Raw genomic sequence first — 15,908 nt, 5'->3', positions numbered from 1 at the left:
CCCTCCCCTTTTTTACTCCACCTTAGTTAGACCCTTTCATTTAGGCACCGCCCCCACTTGACTTTGATCTCGCAGCTCCTCCCCCAGTTACTCTTCTTACTCAGACCCCCCCCAACTCTTTTCACCCTTTCCTATTTTTTTCTTAAGTAACCCGACAATTTTCTATCAGGACCGGTCCCTATTTTAAACCCCACCCACTATTTAGGCTCCGCCCCACCCCATTATCCTCTTTTCTATTTTCTCATTCCTCCCACATTAAACTCTTCTTATTCAGATTTTCAGCCCATTTAGGTCCCCCTTTTTTTTTTTGGACACTTCTCCCCCTTATTCAGGTTCCCCATTTTTCCCTGTGCACATCTTTGTTGAGCTCCTCCATTTCAACTCCCCCCATTAGGCTTCACCCTCTATATCTTCCTCAGCCATATTTGTCCATTCAAGACCCACCCCTCTACCTTAAATCCCACCCTTTTGATCTCTCTGCCCTTTCCTCCATAACTTTTCCGTGTCCAGCCCCTCCCTATATTTTGTCAGGCTCCACCCCTTTTCCACCTCCGCCCACTTGCCCTCTTTTCCCAATAAACCCTGTCCTGTTCAGACCCTCCTAAATTTCTCTCGATAGTCCCCCACCCCACCATGTTTTTTAGGCTGTATGCTGCCCCCTTACTGTTCAGACCCCCTAATAACATATATATACATATCAGTAGGACTCGTACCTGGGGCTGACGGCAATGGTGGAGGTGGTGGTGGAGGTGGAGGCGGCGGTGGTGGTGGTGGTGGCGGTGGCAGCATTTCCTGTGCAGGAGTGGGCACCTCTGCTGGCACAACACCTACTAGCTCAAACCCCTCCCCACCCCCGATTGGCAGGATGTCGATGTCCCCGTCAGCCTGCTTGCGCACGCGGATGGACCCCTGCTGCTCGAGTTCTTGCAGCTTCTTCTCCAGGTTGGTGTGTCGCTGGAAGGCGGCGTCCTTCTCCTTGATCACGCGGCGCAGCGTCTGCACCTGTGTGCTCGTCATTTCGTACGTCTCCTGGGGTGGTGGAGGGGGGAGCAAGTCTCCATTAGTGTCTCTCTCTGACCCCCATCCCCGGGGGGACTTGGGACCTCTTTAACTAACACACTCACCCGCACGACCTCGAGCTCCTTGTTCTTCTGAAGCAGCTGCTTCTCCAGCTCGGCCACCCTCATCATGTTCTCGTTCTCCAGGTCTAGAAGCTTCTCGGTCAGCTGCAGAAGACCAAAGAGTACATGTCTGGAGGCCAGCCTGGGCCATGGTCACCTCCAGATGACTAATCTGGGGCCGCAGTCATATATGGGTGACCAGCCAACAATCGGGCCCCAAGGTAACAACACATCAGTGACCAGACCACCATCTCACACACACACACACAAGACCACCCAATATCTGAAGCTATGGTCATGCACAGATGACATTTGGGGCCAAAGTGACAAACTGATGACAGCTGGGGGCCAAGGTCACACAGATGACTGGCTGGCTGGCCCACAACAGTCAGTGCTGCAGTTACATAGGTGGACTGTGGTACCAGTGACACATCAATGACCAGAGGACAGCTGAGGGCGTGGCCAAACACAGATGACCAGCCACTACATCAATGACCAGAGGACAGCTGAGGGCGTGGCCAAACGCAGATGACCAGCCACTACATCAATGACCAGAGGACAGCTGAGGGCGTGGCCAAACGCAGATGACCAGCCACTACATCAATGACCAGAGGACAGCTGAGGGTGTGGCCAAACAGATGACCAGCCACTACATCAATGAAAAGATGACAGCTGAGGGTGTGGCCAAACACAGATGACCAGCTGTCATCAATGACAAGATGACAGCTGAGGGCGTGGCCAAACACAGATGACCAGCCACTACATCAATGACCAGAGGACAGCTGAGGGCGTGGCCAAACGCAGATGACCAGCCACTACATCAATGACCAGAGGACAGCTGAGGGCGTGGCCAAACACAGATGACCAGCCACTACATCAATGACCAGAGGACAGCTGAGGGCGTGGCCAAACGCAGATGACCAGCCACTACATCAATGACCAGAGGACAGCTGAGGGCGTGGCCAAACAGATGACCAGCCACTACATCAATGAAAAGATGACAGCTGAGGGCGTGGCCAAACACAGATGACCAGCTGTCATCAATGACAAGATGACAGCTGAGGGCGTGGCCAAACACAGATGACCAGCCACTACATCAATGACCAGAGGACAGCTGAGGGCGTGGCCAAACGCAGATGACCAGCCACTACATCAATGACCAGAGGACAGCTGAGGGCGTGGCCAAACACAGATGACCAGCCACTACATCAATGACCAGAGGACAGCTGAGGGCGTAGCCAAACGCAGATGACCAGCCACTACATCAATGACAAGATGACAGCTGAGGGCGTGGCCAAACGCAGATGACCAGCCACTACATCAATGACCAGAGGACAGCTGAGGGCGTGGCCAAACAGATGACCAGCCACTACATCAATGAAAAGATGACAGCTGAGGGCGTGGCCAAACACAGATGACCAGCCAGTACATCAATGACAAGATGACAGCTGAGGGTGTGGCCAAACACAGATGACCAGCTGTCATCAATGACAAGATGACAGCTGAGGGCGTGGCCAAACACAGATGACCAGCCACTACATCAATGACAAGATGACAGCTGGTGTCATACCAACTAGCAGATAGCAGAGGCCAAGGTCATGCAGCTGACCGTCGAACTGTGGCTCATAGTCGCAGGCATGGATGACCAGCCCTGACCCGCAGTCAAACATCAATGACCAGCTGACCAGGAGGGCTTCAGTCCTCACAACAAGAGCTGACCGAGGAAGTCCTCACACGCTGACGAGCAGTGACCACATACCACCCAACAGCCAACCAAGAGTTGGGCTCACAGTAACACAACAATGACCAGATGACAGCCAGGGTCACAGTCACACACACACACAGATGACCATCAGACAAGTTGGGGCCAAAGCCACAAATGGATGACCATCCAGCCATGGGCCACTGTCACAGGCCAGGATAACCAGTCCTGAACCACAGCCTCAGCCAAAGATTGATGACCAACTGACAATCAGGGCTCTAAGAGACCAACACAGTCCACACGTGTCGATGTCCAGTAGGTCACACATCATCCGAGGACCACAGTCTCTTCACATGTGAGTGACCGGCTAAGAGTGCCATTCACTGGTGACCAGCTGCTAGCCACACGGAGATGGGAGTCACAACTAAATGCATTGAGTGGTTGAGGGCCACAGTCACACACATCAGTGACCTCCTCAGCCCTCACACTGATGACCCCTGGTGGTCACACATCACTCAAGCGCCACCCAGATGACCAGAGTAGAGTCGCATGCATCAAGGCTGGGCACCAGATGACTGCTGCAGTGATGACCAGTGGGCACCAAAAGGCTGAAGGTACCCTGGTAAGATGGATGCCAGCTAAGTGGAAATGGACACTGGGTGAGCACCTTTACACATTTAGGGGGCATCATGTCATGAATGTGGCATCACACACTGGACACCAGAGGGTAAGGGCAGTGAGGTGTGACTAATGTAGTGATGTCTGCTGGATACAGAAAAGGTAAGGGTACCAGGGTGAGATACAGTCGGCCCCAGGCACCAAGATCAGTGATCAAAAAAGTCTAAGGGGGCACTGGGCGAGTTGTAAAACACAGTGGGCATAATGTGATTAATGCAGTTACAGGCAGTGGACACCAGGTGGCAACAGCGGTGAGCGCTACTGGGCACCCACTAGTTAATGTATTGAAATGCTGCAGGTACTAAAAGGCATGTGTGCCAGGGTGTGCTGGGCACCACATGATGAGAACAGCAATTTGGGCTGCAGAATAAACAATTCAAGGATAGATGGGCACAATGATAACCAGTGGGCACACATCACCCAGGGCGACGGCCAAGAGTCACAGACATGGATGACCTACATGATCACGTGTGAATAACCAGCTGGTCACACTTCACCCAAGGGCCAGAGTCGCATACGGTGACCCGCCGAGAGTCCGTCACACAAATCAGTGCCAATCTTAAGAGTTGGGACCAGAGCTGGGAACAAGTGACCACCACCTCAGTCCTCACACACCGATGACCAATAGTCACACATTCACACAAATGGGTGTCCAGTCAGGAGTCACAAACACTGATGGCTGGCTGGAAGTCACACATCACCCAAGGGCCACAGTCACACACGGTGACCCACCGAGAGTCTGTCACACACACCAATGACAGTCGCACATGAATGACCACCCAATGGCTGGGGCCGTGGTCATCACAACAACTATCACAAAGCACCTCAGTCCTCACCCAAGGGCCACAGTCACACATGGGTGGTCTTCCAAGAGTCACATGCATTAATGAGTGGCTGAGGGGTCCTGGTCAGATATTGATGACCAGCTTTCTATAATCACATGCATGGATGACCATCTGTTCACACATCACCCATCACACATGGGTGGGCTTCCAAGAGTCAATCACACACATCAATGCCCATCTCATGGTTATCTCAATAATAACCGAGACCCTCCATCCTCACAGACTGATGACCACTCAAGAGTCACATCCATTATTGAGTGGCTGGCTGCCAACCAGCTGTCAGCCACTACCTCAGTGACACATGAATGACCGGCCAAGTGGTTTGAGGGTCCTGGTCACGCACATCAATGGCCTCCTCATTCCTCACATATCACTCTAGGACTCTCGTCACCCCCTTCCCCACGCCTTACGTGTGACAGGTGGTCCTCCAGCTCCTCAACCTTCTCCAGCGCCACATTTTTGGTCTCGGCGTCCTCCAGCAGTCCACCCACATCGAAGACGTTGTCCAGGTAGGCCTGAATCTGCACAGCCAGCTTGTCACTCTCTGTGTGTTTCGATTTCTGCAGCAGAGAGGGGCAGAGTGAGGTCAGTTGTCACGTGGCATTGCCAGGGCACCGTCAACCTGCCTGGGAGACAATGGTGGGGGGCTCACCTCAAGGAAGTCGTCCAGGCCCAGTTTGGTGAACTCGAACTGCAGGTGCACCCTGAAGTTCATGTCCTCCACGGAGTGCACCACGATGTTGATGAACTGCATGCAGGCCACCTGCACAAAGAGAGACCCTGGGATGAGCCCTCTAGTGCTACCCAATTCCCATGGCGGTGCACTTCCCAGAATCGGCCACCAGGGGGAGCCCAAAGCCCAAACAGGAGCCATACTGTAGATCTAATAAAGGCAGCACAATGAGCCACTTCCGCTTGTGTCCAGCAGAGGGAGCCTACCATGAAGTCGATGTTGCAGTCCTCGTTCTGGAAGTAGTCCATGAGCTTCTCGAATCGCTGCTTCTCCTTACAGACCTGCAAACAAAGGGAGGTGACGAGTGAGGACAGAGCATTGTAGGGTACTATAAAGGACCACCATGTGATGACGAGGTCACACTAGGAGGCTCCAAGATAGCCCAATCCGCAAACACAGAAGGGTCTGGGCACACACACACAGGGTCAGAGAGGTGACATCATTCAGAGCCACTACAAGGCCGCACACACCCACAGACACCCGCCGGTCAGTTGCTCGGACCCCCTTATTACCTCCTTGAAATTGTCAAATGCTGACAGAATGATCTCATGGCCTCCCCTCACGAGACACACAGCAGCCAGCAGCTCCAGGACTAAGGCTTTCGTTCTTCAAAAATAAAAATATAAATGTATGTGTCATATATAGCATCCTCCATCTTAAGGGGGCACACCAGTGCTGTGGCCCCCTCACTCACCTGGCGTTCTTGTTGTTCAAGCTGAGCGCGATTTCATTGACAGCATGAGGGTGCGACATAACCAGATTGAACCCGTACTGTGGAGACAAGGAAGAGAGGAAGAAATTCAGCCGTACTGGGGGTCCTAGGGGGCACATTTTGGGCATGGGGGCAAATCACCAGAACTGACTGCAGAGGACACTGAATGAATAGTACGTTGGGAAGATCACCAAACAACCTAGTGACCAGCAGGCACTAAAAGCTGAGCCACAGATCCAGAGGAGGAGAAGTGAGTTGTGCCCACCATCTCAGACGGACCCATGTGCCACCTACCTGGTAATTCATGATGGCCCGTAGGCACATGATGCAAACGTGGACGTCATCCTTCTGGCTGACCAGCCTCGAGTTCTTCAGGGTCTTTCTGCTGGACATGGTGCTGTACCTGCAAGAGGTCAGGAGTCAACCTGAATTACTCCAATGAAGTGGCCGGGGGACTGGCACTGCCCACAAAGAGCCACTTCCTGTCCGTAGGTCATGTTACATCCCACATCTTCATCCACACACCTGCCTGCTGATGTCTGGGGGTGATCCATTAGTCGAAGAAGCGGGCAAGCGTCAGCTGGGCACAAGCAAGAACAGCAGCAGCAACAGTGGGCAGAAGCAGCTGAAACTGCAGGTATGGGCACTGGGTGGCAAGAAGATCTCAATATGGGTCACTCAGTGGCACATTCCAGGCAGTGGGGAGTCAGGATAGTGAGATGTGTGCCAGGCAGCAAGTAGGGAAGGTACTGAGAACAATAGGGTATATGTTGGGCACCACATCCTTCAGGATAATAGGGTGCCCTGGGCACCGGATGGTCACAGCAGTGATGTGTGCCAAGGAGTATTAGTTAAGATATTTACTGTGCAAAAATGGAGGGCTGTACTGGGCATCATATGGTCAGGGTGTGCCAGGCACAAAGGTCTTTAATGAACTGACATGCAGTGGATGCCTGTGGGCAATATTCAAAGGCAATTACAGTGCTAGGTGATCGGAAAAGTGATGTGTGGTAGAGAGTAAGTGAACAGAGCGTAGATGGGCACTGCCAGACTTTAAATGATGTGGACTGGGCATCAATGTACCGAGGGTAAAAACTAAAATTCAAATGTAATTATAAATGCCAGGTGATGGGAACAGTGATGTGTGCTATAGTGCAAGTGACTAAAGTGTAGATGGGCACTGGGCATCACAGTAGTGGCAAATAGCGGAGGCCAGGTTGCAAGTGTAGCAAAAATTGTATTGGGCACCAGGTGATGAACACTGGATACCAAAGGCATGAGTGCCCGTGTGTGCTGGGCACTACATAATGAGAACACCATTACATGTTCAGGAATGGCTGATTCAAATACAGTGGGCACTGGGTGAGGGCTGAACTTCATACCATGTGATGGGCACACCGTGGATATCAAAAAGGCAAATGTACCATGGTGAGATAGATGCCAGGTGCGGAGGAAAGTGATGTGTAGCAAAGAACAGGAGAGCAAAGTACAGATGGGCACTGGGTACCTGGTAAGGGTTTCTGTGCATCATGTGATTAATAGAGCAGAATGCTGGGAATGCCAGGTGGCAATGTATACTGGGCACCAAGTAGTTAATGTAGTGAAAAGCAAAGGAAATCGTGCCAGGGAGCGGTGGGCACCACATGAAGAGAATAGTTATGTACAGTATATTCAAGAAGGAGCAATTCAAACACAGATGGGCACTGGGTGAGGGCTGTACTTAACACCATGTGAGGCATTCCCTGGGCATCACATTCCAAGAGGAAATGGTACAAGGCTGTGCTGGGCACCTCATGAGGTGTGCTCAAGAATAAGCAATTCAAGTATACATGGGCACTGGGTACTTGCTGAGGGGTGTGCCATTCACTTGCTAAAGCACAGTGGGCATCAAGTGATTAATGTAGTGACATGCAATGGATGCCAGATGCCAAGGACAGCAAAGTGCACTTGGCACCAGCCAGTCAGGATAGTGGGGTGTCTTGGGCTCCAGGTGGTCACAGCAGTTGGTTTTGGTATGGGGGGGGGGGTACACTGGGCAGTGAGGTCATCATTACATTTGTACCAACCGGCCCGCTCCCACCCTGTAATGCCCCCTTCTGGCTTGCAGGCCTCTTGGAGGTTACGTACCGTAGGACAGAGTGGCGGGCAGAGCGTGCCAGGCTGCTGCTGACCGGCTGCCCATTGCTCTGGTGCAGATCTTCGATAGACCTGCTCCAGGATCTCGACTTGTCTAAGGTGCCGGCGTCCTCCCCTGGGTCGAGACCCTCAAAGTCAAACCTGATAACAAACAATGCAGGGTTATGGACAAGCAGAGCAACAAACAAGAAGCGGCGGCGCCAGCAAGCAGACAGGAAGCCAAGCGGGCAAGAGCAGAGACAAGGTGGCACAAAATGACACACTCTAATTCATGGGGAGGGAGGGGACTCTCTCAGGGGACATGCTCCACTACAACATTGACGTACCCCTGACAAAATCCTGTGTATGAAGAGCACCATTTCTTCTCATGCCAGTTTACTGGGTGTCATAAGAAGGCTGGCATGATGCCAGGCTCCAAAACTTTTGACTGTAAATGGTGCTGTGAAGGCAGATGGCACTCAGTGGCACTCGGCCTGCCACGCTTGACCCTCCTTCCTGTTTACCCCACAATGGACCCTTGGGAGTCAAGACAGCAGGATGGCGCCATGATGGCGAGATAAGAGGGACTCTCAGTAATGTGGGCAAGATGGTCAGAGGAGGGCGCTGGGTGCACAACAGCAATGTCTAGAGGAGGGCAGTCAGCAGGCTGGTCAAAGTCTAACATCCCTTACTGCTTTAGTGGGCTCTATTCCCTCTGTCCACCATGCCAGTCCAGTGTCCCCATTGACTAGTGCTCTACAGATGTGGACCCTCATCATCCTGTCCACCACCTTAGACCTCTGCTTTAGTGTCCCCAATCCACTCTTCAGCATCCCCTGTGTCCCGTGACCCCTCTTCTAGTTTAGGCTCTTGTTATTGTTGTGCCCACAGGTCCACCTAGTGGCTGGAAGGAAACATGACTACTACGACGGGCACAGCGGTTCTCATGCTGGTCAGCCTCACCTCCTTCCCCCCCACCCAGTGGCCACGGCACTCTACTTACATGACAGCGCACTGGGCGAAGGAGAGGTACTCCACCAGGACATCCAGACCCTTATTGTCATCGTTGAGAAACTCACGAACCCACCTGTCACAAAGACAGACATGACAGACAGATTAAAATATTATATACTGTATAAAGCATCTGATGCCCGCCTGGCTGCCCCACCAACAGAAGTGGCCCACCTGCATCTGCTAATCTTATAATGACTTCTTTTCCCCTTCATGCTCCTCCACCAAAGGATTTCAGATTGCGCACAGCTTGGCCAGGCAGCCCACATGCCATCGCCAAGCATAAACTGGCATGGACGTGTGCCCCAGAGAAGGGCGGTGCATCGACGCACTTGGATGGTGGGCTCAGAGGAACGACCAACAGCATGAAGGAAGACTCGCCACTCGATTTTAAGTGTGCAGACGTGCAGCCTGGAGGTCCGCCATCCACTGCTACTGCACACGGCTGCTCTGGTGTTTGCATACATGTGCAGCCCACCATTCTACTGCACGTTCAGATGTGCAGCCCACCACTCATTGGCACAGACAGACCTTAAGGCTGAACCTCCGTGATGCAGGCAGATGTGCAGCGCGCCATTTTACCGACTATGCAGACACACGGCTCGCGCCACAGATATGCAGCTTTTGGTCCATAGCGATACCCCTGGGTGGGCCACACCCAATTCCCTTCTCTTTGCCCAGCCTGCCACTTTACTGAAGGGACAGACTCACCCACAGATGTGCAGCCCACCAATCAACTGTATGTGCAGATGTGCAACCCCCCAGTCAATTTTACAAGCAGACTCGTGGCATCAAGCTGTTATCATGTAGGTGAAAATGCCACCTGGCACTTTAGCGGGCATTCAGCTGTGCAGCCTGGCACCATGTCACATTCATAGACTTGCAGCTCTCTGGTACTACTGTATGCACAGATGCAGATTTCAACCTTTGGTACCTTATGGGTGGCACTCGGTACCCTTCCCTTGTAAATGCCCAGCCTGTCATTCTGTAGCCCACACTGATGCCCGCTGCTCTATTGGATGTGCAGATGTAGCCTTTAGCACTTTATGGGCTGTGCTCGGTGGATTACCAGTCTGTTATTTAATACCCTTCCTGATGCCTGCTGCCCACTGAATGTGCTGATTGCAGCCTTTGGCACTTTATGGGCAGCACTTGGTGAATTTCCCATGTGGATGCCCAGCATGTTATTCTATAGCCTAAGCTGATGCCCACTGCTCTAGTGGATGCACAGATACAGCCTTTGGCACTTTATGGGCAGCACTCGGTGCACTTCCCATGTGGATGCCCAGTCTATTATTTTCCAGCTCACAGTAACGCCTGCTGCTCTAATGCATGGGCAGACACAGCCTTTGGCACTTTATGGGTGGAACTCATTATTTTTTTCTTGTGGATGCCCAGCCTGTTATTCAATAGTCTGCACTAATGTCTGCTACTCTGCTGCATGTGCAGATGCAGCCTTTGGCACTTTAAGGGCTACAGTCAGTGCCCTTCTCTTGTGGATGCCCAGCTCGTTATTGAATTGCCCACACTGATGCCTGCTGCTCTATTGTATGAGCAGAAACAAACTGCAGCCTTATTCCAGCAGAGATGCACTTCATGGGCTGTGTTCTTCTCTTGGTAATGCCCAATCTGTTACTCTATTGTACACGCTGATGCCCACTCATGTGCAGATTGCAGCATTCTGCCCATGTGAGTGCCCTCAGTGGGCTGCAGTAAATGGACTCACTTGACTGGCGCATTCCACTCATTTTATGCTCCTTCACTTTTTGCCATGGCACACGAGCCGTGTTAAAGCTGTCAGGGAGTTTGATGCTAGAGAGATGCCAGGGTGCTGCTTTACTGTGCCTTGCAAGGCGCTATAAAGGGCAGAGTGGCTGTATTGGAGGGCATGGCTTACCTGTATAATTCAGTGACTGGGCACAAGCAGCCATCGCCCGGTTTAATATAATGCCTTTCATACCAGGTTACAACCCACTATGTTTGGAGTGTTGGCACTCAGCTAAGGGGCCTCAGTGAGTTGGGGGGGGGGGTTCACAGGGGGGCCATGTTTTGGGCTGAGGGGTCGCCACACCTTGGCGACTCTTTTCTTTAAGTACTGAGGGGTCTGCACTTTGAGTCTTTGTGGCACATGCTAGAGGCCATGACCTTTTGGGTCAGGGGGGGGAGTTTGAAGGAGGGGGGCGTGCAGAGGGGCCGAAGTCAAATTGAGCGGGGGTGGGGGAGCCACCGTCTGCCCTGCTTTCTGTCCATTCACCAAAAAATCCAGTCCAGAGGCGGCCGACTCAGATTTCCTTCGTGGGACCACCCGACCCCCAGCTTCCTGCCCCCCCCATTTCCTGTCTGAGCAGATGCTGCTATTTTGGGTTTCTGGCATGTGCAGGAATAACAAACTTTGGGGTCAAAGTTCAGATGGCAGTCGCCAAAAGAAAAGAAATGAAAATAAAAAAAACCTAGAGAAACGGAGCATTTCACATCGACCACGAGGGCACTGCCAAGTTTAGGCCCCGGCCTACCCGCCCCACAGACGTTCAGCACCACCGCGGCCCCTCGGACGACGCGACCATCTTAGTCAGCAGCAGCTGCCGCTGCCAGGAAGCACATAATGGGAGGATCACGCAGCACAATGGCACATCCGAAACGCATTTCCAGCGGGCGCTGCCCCCTATTGTTTGGCCGCAACGCACGCCAGCCTTACCCGATGTGATTGGTCCGCAGTGAGATCTCCAGCTCCCGCAGCACTTTGGTCGACTCCTGGACTCGTCGTCTGAACTTCTGGAATGAAAGAGAAGCCTGGTGAGCAGTGGGCACTGGTCAGGGCACTGCACCTCCAGGTACGTGAAGAATGAAAAGATGCCCACCTTCCGGGTGACTCCAGGGTCCAGGAATCCTCGTAACTTCTGAATGTACGCGTATGGCGGGTTCTTCACTTGAAATCTCTCCTGCAACACAAAGGCGTCACCAAAAGCACAAGGAGCCAAAATGGTGGCATTGTGCCCGCCAGCTCTGGCACCTACCTGGTCACAGATCAGGTCCCACTTCTTCTCATTGTCATATTGCCTCAGCAGTCTCGCTTTGTCCGGCGGGAGATTCATCGAGTTCTGAAATGACACACAGGGGACAAGTCAGTGACCGGGACGAGGGCAGGGATGGCGGCGAGTCACACCCAACACTCAAGTGGGGCACCGCCATGCCCTCCAGCCTGGAGACATCAATCAAACCTCGCAGCTCAAACTGTCACATAACACCACCAACCTGCAGCCCAGGCACCCAGGGCACTATGGGGTAGGAAGGCAACTGTCTGATAACCAGTGCATTGTGGGACAAAGACTGGCCAGTCCAATTACCCAGGGCATTGTGGGACAGAAACTGGACAACCCAATATGCAGTGCATCGTGGGACAGGGGAGTGGAGAGCCCAGTGCCCAATGCATTGTGGGATGGAGGAGAGGAAAGCCCAGTGCATTGTGGTACAAGGAAGTAGTCAAGCCAGTGCACAAAGCATTGTGGGACAGGACAATGGACAGCCCAGTGCATTGTGGGACAAGGGGAGTTGACGATCCGATGCCTGGTGGGCTGCAGGACAAAGACTGAACAGCCTTAAGCCCAGGGCATTGTGGGACACAGGAGTGGTCCGCCCCGTGACCAGTGCATTGTGGGACAGAACACAGAAAACCAAGTACCTAGGACATAACAGGACATTGTCAGGCAGAGACTGGACAGACTGGTGCCCAGTGCATTACAGGACAGTGGAGTGGGCAGCTTGATGCCCAGTATTTTCATGCAGACAGAAGTGGACAGTAGGGCAGGGGAGTGGGCAGCTTGAAGTACAGTGCATTGTGGGTAGTAAAGTGCACAGCCCCACACCCAGTGTGTTGTTAGGGATAGGGAGCAGACAGCCTGATGCCCAATGCATTGTGGGACAGAGACTGGACAGCCCAAGTTCCAGTGTATTGCGGGACAACAGAGAGGACATCATGACACCTGGTGTGTTGTTAGGGGAGAGCAGTGTACAGTCCAGTGCATGGGGGGATAGCAGAGTGGAGGACTAGGCGCCCAATGCATTGTGGGACTGAGGAGTGAGGTGCAGTGCATCATGGGAGGCTTTGAGGCCAGCCTGCAGAGCAGGAGTGCAGCTAGCGCCCTCTGTGGTCTCTCTGTGGTGTCTCTGCTCAAAGCCACAGGATGCTCTGTCTCTCGCTCGCTCGCCGGCGGTCTGCTCATCTTCCTCACCCGAGCAGCTGCCCTCATTTCTCCAGATAGCAGAAGACAATCTGGCCTGCAGCTGCGGTGGCCGCCATGATGTCACTTCCTGCCATCAGTGAGATGAACTGACTGAAGGGCATTGAGCTGCCCGGGAGGACGGGTGGCACTCAAAGGGGCTTCAGGAATTCAGTGGTGGGACGCAAGGCCTCTGTCGCAAATGGCACACAGGTGGCTGCTGTCCTTCGACCCACATGCCATAAAAGTCCCCGCGCGGGACAGCGCACTTCCTGCGGATGACATCAGCGGAGTCGCGTGGTCGTGACGCCAGGGACAGGAAGTCAGCTGAGGGAGGGAAGCGGGGGATTCCAGCAGTGCTGAGGTGACCTTAATAACGCACACATTTCCAAAAGAAGCTGAAAGACTGTTATATAGCGCCTTTAACAGCAAGCTGTGCACCTGAAGCAAAATGGAGCAGTCGGTACAACATGGCACCTCTCAGACACCAACCTGCATGCCTTACAAGATGGCAGGGGGCACACACAGACCCCACTCAGACCAGCACTGTGCTGCATGTTCTCTCAGTGTTCCTTTGAGACCACCAACTCATCCCAAGTACATGTAGCCCCCCAGCTGTACCCAGGGGCTCAATTAGATGTTCCTCACATTAACCAGGTGGCCATTTAGTCCATTAAACTATAACGCACCGTGCAACTGTATGGGCATCCTGGTGTGGGGAATGGGGGGACGTCCCTAACAGAGACTGGACAGCCTGGCACCCAGTGCATTGTGGGACTGAAGAGTAGACAGCCCAAGCAGAACCCAGTGCATTGTGGGACAGAGTGGACAGCCTGGCACCCAGTGCACTGTGGGACTGAAGAGTAGACAGCCCAAGCAGAACCCAGTGCATTGTGGGACAGAGTGGACAGGCCAGCACCAAGTGCATTGTGGGACTGGGGAGTAGACAGCCCAAGCAGAACGCAGTGCATTGTGGGACAGAGTGGACAGGCCAGCACCAAGTGCATTGTGGGACTGGGGAGTAGACAGCCCAAGCAGAACCCAGTGCATTGTGGGACAGAGTGGACAGGCCAGCACCAAGTGCATTGTGGGACTGGGGAGTAGACAGCCCAAGCAGAACGCAGTGCATTGTGGGACAGAGTGGATAGGCCAGCACCAAGTGCATTGTGGGATAGAAAGTGGATACCCCAACACCCAGTGCATTGTGGGACAGGGCAATACACAACTCTGCCCCCCAGTCCATCCAGTTTACCAAGAGGCTGTTTAGTCCATTACATAACTTGCCTTTCATGGAAGGCTCCAGAATGAGGAAGTGGTACGACCACGCACAAGAGACCCTGTGGAGCACTTCAGTAAAAATATAGCGCCTTTCAGGTAAAGTCAACCACTCAAGTCAATAAGGTTGTGTCTTAATGAAAAGCCATTTTAGAGTTCAGCCTCTGACACGACTTTCAGTACTTGGGATGCTCTATATAGTGCCTTTCATAAAGACAACCAGCCCTATACAAAGCCACGTCCATTCTGTTCAGTGGGAGCCCCAACAAACCTGAAGGGGGCACCAGTCGGGCGGATGGGTGCACACCCAGAATGATTCAGAGAGGAGAGGCAGACAGATGAAGTAAAATGGTGCCTCCACCTATATAGTGCCTTTCATACAGAATGCCCTAAATAATGAGAGTTCTCTGCCTTTACTGAGCATCCTCAGATATCAAGTCACACAGCGCCTCTCGCTGGCACTTTTAATAAAGCACCAGGCAAACTGTGACTCGTCATTGAGTTCTACGAAGGCCCCCTTGTGTTGTTACCACCCATCATTTAATTATTAAGACAGAACGTGATACGCACTGTGGGCGACAGGTGGTGCTCTCAAACCAAGGCGTCAAATACACCAGAAATAAGAAGGAGGGAGGAGCACAGGGAACAAGGGCAATAGCAAGAAGCCACTTCCCTATGGGTGTACCTGACCAGGTGAGCCCCCCTATCTGCTCTCTGGGGCGGCAGCCCCACCAACTGCAAAGATGTGCCGAATTTAAAGCCTGAAGTTTGAAACTGTCCTATTAGAGCTCCCTCTAGTGGCCCCAGGCTCTCATTTATAGGTTTAAGTGCCCACCTCCCCTGACATACTAATGCGGGTGGGGGGCTTCTGTAAAAACATTTTATAGCGCCCTTCAGGCCAGTGCTTCTCACAGTGAGCGCACTGACTTTATTATATTCAGGGAATGACTTGGGAAATCAAACCCCCCATCCATCCATCCATTTTCCAACCCGCTGAATCCGAACACAGGGTCACGGGGGTCTGCCGGAGCCAATCCCAGTCCCCCAGTCCCTCCTATTTAGGGTACAACACCTCATTCAGCTGCGTACAGCGCCTTTCAATAGGAGCCCCTCCTCCAACGTCAGATTTGAACTCTTGAGATGCAAACATACATGGCGAGGGGGTGCCCACACCCGAGTATCATGCCCACTCACTGTGCCAGCTGTGGGCCAGCAGGAGGGGTAAGCGTGGTCAGCGGGAGCGGTCATTAGCTGTCAGCAGAAATGGCGACTCGCCCACCCACGGCTTCCTGCTGAGCGAACAACTCAGCAAATCTGAGGCGTGACAGCGGGGTGAGGAGCTGAAGGCACCAAGCGTGCAAAACGGCAGCTGAAGGGTTAATGATACGACATGATCGGACCACCTGGACGTGCAGGGGTCTTACAATACCTTTGGTGTCCTCTGCTGGAGGAGATGCAGGCATTCAGTCCGCAGATAAGGGGCGCCCTCCTATTTGGGT

At 53.0% G+C, this 15,908-nt stretch overlaps 1 protein-coding gene across 6 annotated transcripts in view; it reads right to left on the bottom strand.

Annotated features, from left to right (window-relative positions):
* The window catches only part of fmnl3 (formin-like 3), a 61,951-nt gene that overhangs the window by 10,907 nt on the left and 35,136 nt on the right, over positions 1-15,908 (bottom strand). For 5 of the 6 annotated variants that reach the window (XM_028798617.2, XM_051925035.1, XM_051925034.1 and 2 more), the window contains 13 exons: positions 11,932-12,015; positions 11,776-11,856; positions 11,613-11,689; positions 8,910-8,993; positions 7,919-8,068; positions 6,086-6,194; positions 5,774-5,850; positions 5,592-5,685; positions 5,286-5,360; positions 4,999-5,109; positions 4,757-4,906; positions 1,125-1,226; positions 714-1,029 (listed from right to left, as the gene is read on the bottom strand). In XM_028798617.2, coding sequence (XP_028654450.1) covers positions 714-1,029; positions 1,125-1,226; positions 4,757-4,906; positions 4,999-5,109; positions 5,286-5,360; positions 5,592-5,685; positions 5,774-5,850; positions 6,086-6,194; positions 7,919-8,068; positions 8,910-8,993; positions 11,613-11,689; positions 11,776-11,856; positions 11,932-12,015 — 1,510 coding nt within the window. The remainder of the gene's footprint in view (positions 1-713; positions 1,030-1,124; positions 1,227-4,756; positions 4,907-4,998; positions 5,110-5,285; positions 5,361-5,591; positions 5,686-5,773; positions 5,851-6,085; positions 6,195-7,918; positions 8,069-8,909; positions 8,994-11,612; positions 11,690-11,775; positions 11,857-11,931; positions 12,016-15,908) is intronic. The other variant, XM_051925036.1, reaches the window with a different exon arrangement.

Source organism: Erpetoichthys calabaricus, chromosome 3 (assembly GCF_900747795.2).
Source record: "Erpetoichthys calabaricus chromosome 3, fErpCal1.3, whole genome shotgun sequence".
Lineage (NCBI taxonomy): Eukaryota > Metazoa > Chordata > Cladistia > Polypteriformes > Polypteridae > Erpetoichthys > Erpetoichthys calabaricus.
This window is presented reverse-complemented; position numbering and strand designations above follow the sequence as displayed.